This window comes from Pteronotus mesoamericanus, unplaced genomic scaffold (genome assembly GCF_021234165.1).
Source record: "Pteronotus mesoamericanus isolate MK-2021 breed Mesoamerican mustached bat unplaced genomic scaffold, CSHL_Meso_final contig_65, whole genome shotgun sequence".
Lineage (NCBI taxonomy): Eukaryota > Metazoa > Chordata > Mammalia > Chiroptera > Mormoopidae > Pteronotus > Pteronotus mesoamericanus.
In genome coordinates, this window is record NW_026555228.1 from 4,310,075 (window position 1) to 4,317,878 (window position 7,804).

The following is a 7,804-nucleotide window of genomic DNA, read 5'->3' on the forward strand; positions in this document are numbered from 1 at the left end:
ATAGATTTAGAAACAAAGAGTGTGAGCTAGAGCAACTTGGTTTTGGTTTGAGACAGAAGGATGCATTTTTGATGAACATGGACCTCATCATAGTAATGTTTCCCTTTGCTTCAGGGACTTTGGAGATCTGAAATTGGTGTCTTCTCTTAGCTGATCTAACAGCCTTTGTCTTTAAATGGAAAGTTTGGTCCTTTTTTTGTTGATTGATAGAGACATCAACTTGTTTTTCCACTTAGTTATGCGCTCATTGGTTGATTCTTGTATGTGCCCCGGAGATCGAACCTGCAGCCTTGCTGTATCCAGACAATGTTCTAACCAGCAGAGCTACCCAGCCTGGGCCTGGTCCTTTCTCTTTTGAGATTACTGACATTTTGATTCGTAACCACCATCTTTTGTGCTTTAAAGCTATTGTCCAGTGTAGTTTTTTCCTTTTCCACAAACTAGACATTATTATTGTACTTTTACATAGTGAACATTTATTTAGATCTGTCTACATATTGAGTAATGTCTTTGCTTACCTCTCCTCCCCCCAGCGCATCGCAATGTATCTGTTAATCATTTTCCTTTTCCTTGGAGTGTTAGCCCAAAGTATCACATTGAGTTCAATTCTCCGCTTGTGGGTTTTATCATACACAACATGGGATTTTGGACGAATAACCCTTAGGAGTGCCTCCATGTAGTTTGCAACTCGAGAGAGAGAATTCACCCCCTCTACTTAGCATGGAGCTGGAGACAGCCGCGCATCCTTCCTGTCCACACCTGGGCAGCCAGTGTATTTTTTACTCATTGTTCTGAAGGGATAACCTTCAGCATCTCTGTGTTACACAGGGTCTCCTGTTACGCTCAAGATCATTTAAGGCTCCTTAGAAACCCTCAGGGCGAGAACTTAGCCACACGTGTGCTTCTCAAGATAACCTACCTTTACATTCTCTGCTTCTGAAGGTCCCTGCTGCTCTCCCAGCTCAGGGGAGAGCAGCGCTTGTAGGGATAGTCCCCTTGGGAATCTAGCATTGTAGCTGCTTCCATCAGAAAGGGTGTCCGGGGGCCCAGTGTGCCACAGGCCAAAGGGCAACTCCAAAACGGAGGCTTTCCTATATGGAGTGAAGGCGGCCTCACCTTTGGCCTCATTTTCACTTTTGTCCCTTGCCTGAGTAACAGATTCCCTGCTAATTTCGACAAAAACATTAAGATCTGAAAAAGGTGGCGATAGTGTTTGATCACGTTGGAAGCTGGTAAGATACTGGCCAAATAAGTTATATACAAAGAGCTACCATATGACCCAGTAATTCTGCCCGTTGGTATGTACCTAAAAGGCTGGAAAGGAGGGACTCAAACATCCTTCTGTGCCGATGTTTATAGCAGCAGAGTTCATGATAGCGGGAACGTGGGAACAGCCCATGCGCCCATCAACACATGAGTGGATAGACAGAATGTGCTATTGTATGTCCTTACAATACAATATTACTCATCCATAAGAAGGAATAAAATACTGACACATGCTATAACATGGACAAACCAAGTAAACATCAGCCCTGGCTGGTGTGGTGCAGTGGGTTTGGTGTCATCCCGTAGACCAAAAGGTCCCCTGTTCGATTCCCAGGCAGGGCATATGCCTGGACTGCGGGCAAGATGCCCACTTGGGGCACATGTGAGAGGCAGCTGATGGATTTTTCTCGCTCACATCGATGTTTCTCTGCCTCTCTCCCTCCCTTCCCTTCCCTTCTCTCTAAAAATAAAATCTTTTCTAAAAAAATTAGTAAACATGCTAAGTGAAAGAAGCCAATTACAAAAGGCCACACATTGTATGATTCCATTCATAGGAGAAGTTCAGATCAGGGAAATCCATGGAGAGGAAGGTAGACTCACGGTTGTCGCGGCCTGCGGGACTGGGGAGTGACCGCTCAGTGTGTACAGGGCTTCCTTTCGGCGCGGTGAAAGTATTCTGGAAGTTAGAGGTGGTGGTTGTATAATACGACATGTGCACCTAATGCCACCGAATTGTTTGCTTTAAAATGGTTACAGTGATAAATTCTATTTTTTATGTATTTTGCCACAATGAAAAAACACAGCCATGGAACCTTCTCAGAAACAGGCCAGGGAAAGCTGAGACTTGCCTGCTCTCTCTCTGGTCGGACCGCCCATGAGCGCCATTCCCGGTTCCCGTCAGAGGATGGCGCAGTCAGCGGGAGCAGGACCCTGCAGGCTGCGGAGGCTTCCAAAATGCGGGCTGTGAGTGTGTATGGAAATGAAAAGGAGGCCCCTCAGTATCAGTTCTTCAACTGAATTGCATAACAATCGATTGTTACCATAAAAACTGAAATAGTAAAATCTTATTTCAGATCATATCTGTGGCATTATTTTGCAGTCAGTTTTCATCATTCAAGCCCCGCTTTTCAGGGGGAAAATGTCCTGGGCTCCCTGACAGGCTGGGCCTGTCACTTCCTCTTTCTGTGACCAGCTCAGCCCTTTCCGAGCTGCTGACTTTTGAGCATTCACAGTTGATGGGCGGAGGACCCAGGCCCACGATTTATAGTCTCCCGAGGCCTCAAGTGTACTGGAGCCCGTTTTTTTGTTTGGCTTTGTTTTTTCTTAAGCCTACTTGTTCTGTGGCTGCTTTTAACCAGGACTTTGTCCCCAACAGCTGCACCACTCACTGCGCAAATGGCAGTCTCCAAGTAACTTGCTTTAACTCATGCCTGTGATTGTAAAAACGACCATGCGACACTAACACGCCGAATGTCACTTATTACCCAGTAGCCTGATGCAGTGCTCAAGGCGCCCTCTCATTGACCCCCAGCGGCTCCAAATGCAGAGCCATGTCACTAGCCCTACAAGTGAGACCTGATGCTTTATCTAGAGTGCGGCTGGCGCCTACTTTCCTAACATACAACTTGAAAGAGTGAGGTTTTTTTATTGACTGTATGTAATGTGTCCTTTCCATCTGCACAGGGTCACGTCCATTGCGGACAGGTTGAATGTGGAGTTTGCGTTGATTCACAAAGAGAGGAAGAAGGCGAATGAAGTGGACCGGATGGTCCTGGTGGGCGACGTGAAGGACCGCGTGGCCATCCTCGTGGATGACATGGCCGACACATGTGGCACAATCTGCCACGCTGCAGACAAGTATGAGGGACAGTTGGGGAAGGTGTTAGGCTATCTCATGAAGAAGGGGGACACATCAGCTTTTAAAAAGAATGGGGCCTGCTTTTCCTAATTATTGCTGTTTGCTTAGCAGTGGCACTTCAGACCAAAGAAGGTTCTAGACCCATGTGCCTTCCTTGGTAGGAAGAAAACTGTGGTCCTTTATGGTCCGCTTTCCACTTTCAAGGTTGAGCTGTCCGTGGATTTTATGAAAGGTCTGAGGAGGCGCGCCCCTTGCACCTGAGCACAGAAAGAAACCCCCTTGCAGGCTTCCTCAGGCCCTCACTTCCTTCTGTCCGGCCCTCCCTCCAGCCTTCAGACAGTGCAAAGCAAAGAATGTAAAATCTCGCAGTGATATTTTATATTGGTATCTCAAAAGGATGGTATTCAGGCTATTTTGGTTAAAACCAGTGGCTCTTAACCAAGGGCTGTTTTGTTCCCTAGGGGACATTTGGCATTGTCTAGAGACATTTTCAGTTGTCGCAGCCCAAGGGAGGGAGGCATTACTACAGTGTAATCTAGGGTTGCAGCACAACAAAGAAGTCTCTGGGCCCGAGGCCAAGGTCAACTGTCCCGGATTTGGATTTTTTGCCAGTACGCACCTTTAAGAGCCTGTCTTTGGCTACTAAATGTGGAAGAAATTGATTTCATTGTTTCCTTTTTGGAACACTTTGCTTTTAAGTTCACACTAAGGGGATCCTTTTTTTTTTTTTTTTTTTTTTTTTTGGTCTTCTGTTTTATAGGCTGCTCTCAGCCGGAGCCACCAAAGTTTATGCCATCCTTACCCATGGAATCTTCTCTGGACCAGCTATTTCCAGAATAAACAGTGCCTCCTTTGAGGCTGTAGTCGTCACAAACACAATTCCGCAAGAGGACAAAATGACTCATTGCCCCAAGATCCAGGTACTGGCTACATCGCAGGCAGAGCTGGGCGAGGCACCTACCTTAGATCCCGAAAAACAGCCCCGAGTATTTCTGTGTGTGACTGCTCACCCAGCCAAATGGCAACAGAGGTTGCAACTGCTCCCATGTGGCGGTCTACTTCACGTTGGATCTCTGAGAAAGGCCAGCAGAGGTCAAAGTTAGAAATAGTGAGTGAATAAAACCGCAATAGAAAAAGAGTAAGAGACAGGCTGTGCTGGAGCTAAGCAGAATTAACGTAGGACCCAGCACGTTCACCTGAGCAGCCACAGTTCAGAGTCTGCAAGCTGTGGCCCATGGACCCAATCCAGCCCGTCATGTGCTTTTGTAAATAAAGCTTTATTGGAATACAGCCATGCCCATTCATTTATATATAGTCTATAGCTGTTTTCACACTACAACAACTGAGTTGAGTCGGGCCTACAAAGCGGAAACTTGACTCTCGAGCCCTTTACAGAAAAAGTAGTTTGCCGAACCCTAAGTTAGAATGATCATAGTTGCGCTCTTTAATCATACAGTCACTACATTTTTCTGAAACCAAGAGAGAGAAACCTTCTACCTACTTGAATAAAATTAGTTTAAAAACAACAAACGTCCAAGACAAGGATATCTCTGATTAACAGCAGCCCTGAAACGCCTTTGAGTGTCTGCACTGAAAATCTCACTTCCAGGGCCCAACAGGGTTTAGTTTCCCAGGCTGTAATTTGAAGATTGACCCATAGCTGTCTATCCTCTCAAAAGAAATGGGTACGGGTTCTTGATAGGAGCTCATCTCGCAGGTAGAGAAATCGTAGGTTTTTAATTAAATATGAGTAAGATACCTCACTCTCCTTACCCTTTTTCTCTTTGTCACTTAGGTCATTGACATTTCGATGATCTTGGCCGAGGCGATCCGCCGGACCCACAACGGTGAATCCGTGTCTTACCTGTTCAGCCACGTCCCGCTCTAAAGCCAGGATGGTAGATAGTGGAGCAGGCCTGCTGACTTCTGACTCGTGTGTTTCTATCTGATATTTTAGCTTTAGGACTCAGCAGTTAGAATGCAAAAATGAGATCTGTGTATCCTCCAAGATCTGTTGTTCCCCCCCTTCTATAGCTCAAGACCATTTATTTCCAGTTTTGGGGGAGGGCAGTGGTTATTTGATCTGTGAACTGTCATAAATCAAAAATATTTTTGTCATCTTGACTTGTTCTGATAGGTGACGTGTTCTTTTGTCCTATCAGTGTTTTGAGGCCACAACTTCCACGAATACAATTACATTGTGGGAGTTCCTAATTTATATATTTCAGGGTTGCCCAAGGTGACTTTAGGATAGAGACTTCTATGTAGATATATAATGGTAATGCCTGTGGACATTTGAGTGAAACCCTGTATAGAATGAGCCTTTCTAAGAAAACCTTAGAAAATATATAATATCATGAGGTGTTTTTTTTTTTTTTTTGCTTGTTTTTGTTTTTTTTTTGTTTTTTGTTTTTTTGTAGCTGAGTTTAAAATAAACCACTTTAGTTATTATGTTTGATTCGGACCAAATTTTATGTCCTTTAAGATGGCTACTGATACGTTTTTGGGTAAACATTAGACATACCAGAGGCCATTGAGCTCAGAATTTATTACCACTTCTGAAAAACATGTTATAACCCTCACCTACATGGAGTGCCACGTTCTAAAATTCCCGAACAGTGTTCAGTGATAGATCTGATTCGGAAACGGTTTGAGAGAGTCTCTGCACAGTCACATTCCTGCTGGCCATTGTCCATCCCAGATGGACAGTTCTTTGGGCACCTTTTATCCTGTCGTCTTGTTGTTTTAGGTCCCATTTTTAGCTCTAGCTTTTACTTTGCCTTTTCCCAATAATTTCGTGTTGTTGATTTTCACCAAAACAAAAGCCCCTAAGTCCTCTCAAATTGACTAGTCTGATCATAATTTTGCCTTGGACATCGATTAAAAGGTGGATTTTTATGAGTTACACTAAATGCATATTTAGGCATCGTTCGTTTTGACTTTTTGTCTTCATTAGCTTTTTGTAATCAGAAGTAGCAAGTATGGGCAACTGATTATTGGAACTAAAGCCACTACATTAAAAATGTGGATAAGAAAGGCCTACGAAGAAAGCGCAAATAAGTAAACATCACTTCCTCCATTAAAATAATATTCAAATAGTGAATATTACCAAGAGTGAGTGTGTAGGGAAAGATTGCTTTCTCTGCGCGGTGGCCCTTGATAGCACCCTCCTACGTGAGGCGCCTCCCTGATGCTGGCAGAAGGGTAGAAGGCACGCCTCGCCTCTTTGTGAACTTTATTATGTGCACATTGGTGCGCAACCAACCGAACACTTCATCACCAGAAGACAGTTTGCTTACATAGAGTAATAAACAACAGTGTCTCCCTCCTGCTGACTCGTAAAACTTGAAGAGAATAAATTCTTTAAGTTCTGCAGGGGGGGAAAGGAAAATCTATTGAAGTCATTAACAAATAGAGTGGCCGTTAAGGTTTCAAACTTCACTAGGGCAGAGGTGGAATCGAAGTTAAAAGTGTCATTTCGGTCATCGCAGAAGCAAGCATTTTGTTGTACCTTAAAATGGGTTTTGAGATAAAATGGTATTATGTAGCCTGGTAAAACCAGCTATGCAATACAGAGTGACTATTTGTAGAAAGAGTTGACTTGAGATATGTAAAGAGTTTATTTAGATGCTATGTAATTTTAATTTTTGATAAACAAGCGGTACCTGTTATTTCTTGGAATTTCCACGCATAGAGGAATGAAAATGTCGTTCTGAATATGCATAAGTAGACAGCTTGGCATACAAGTGCAGACCTGTTGACCTGACATGACTACAACCAATTGATTTAAAGGTAATCATTTCACCTAACATAATAAAATAGGGAGTTAGTTTGAAAATAATCCTAAGGGGAAAAAATGATACAAAATCTATTGTAATCCTCTAAATTAAGACCTGATTGTTTCTTACATTATTTAGCACCACGTGTGTGTTTGAAAGTACTTCTAATACACTGATTAACTCATTAGACTAGACTGAGCCATCCATAGTGGCCGTGTGGGGCCTGAGCTATTTGGTTTCTGTTCAGCGAAGGGGAGGAAGGCGACCTCTGAGCAGCTTCATCCCAGAATTCGCACTGTTCTTACTGCCGGTGTGGAAACATTTCCGTGAAACCACCGAACGTGTTGGTCCTGTTCGGCTCTGGCGAATGGAGGCCGACTTGGTGTGTATGTAGCCAAAAAGGGGAGCCAGAGAAGTGTGAACATAGCAAAATCGCTCAGCCTCCAACTTAACTCATATTAATCAACTTACAGATGCTCATAGGGTAACTGTCTTTTGTTAGATGCCATCTAGATTCAGGAGTAGATCATTCGCAGTGCTTGTATTGGTTTAATATAACATTTTCAGATCTTCCAACACTGTACTAAGACATCTCAATAAAGTCATACTGCTTCTTTCATAGTGTGTGTTGTCATTGTAGTGTAATGCGTTTTGACTGAGTGATGTTTTCTGGGGTTCCTGAAAATTGTGCCACTTCCTGATTGTAGCCCACCATGTAAAATTAAACAAAAGCCAAAAGTTTTTTGAAGTCAGCTCTTCTCCATTTTCTTTTTTTACTTTCACCCGAGGACATTTTTTTTCATTGATTTTATGGAGAGAGGAAGGGGAGGAGAGAGAGAGAGACGGTTGGTTGGTTGGTTGGTTGATGGACTTCTTGCACGTGCCCTGACTGGGAATCAAA

General features: G+C 43.6%; 1 protein-coding gene across 1 annotated transcript in view; it reads left to right on the forward strand.

Annotated features, from left to right (window-relative positions):
* Positions 1–7,504, forward strand: part of PRPS2 (phosphoribosyl pyrophosphate synthetase 2) — a 29,074-nt gene extending 21,570 nt beyond the window's left edge. Inside the window, exons 5-7 of the mRNA XM_054581053.1 lie at positions 2,950–3,123; positions 3,885–4,044; positions 4,920–7,504. Coding sequence (XP_054437028.1) covers positions 2,950–3,123; positions 3,885–4,044; positions 4,920–5,012 — 427 coding nt within the window. The 3' untranslated portion in view covers positions 5,013–7,504. The remainder of the gene's footprint in view (positions 1–2,949; positions 3,124–3,884; positions 4,045–4,919) is intronic.
* The last annotated feature ends 300 nt before the right edge of the window (positions 7,505–7,804 follow it).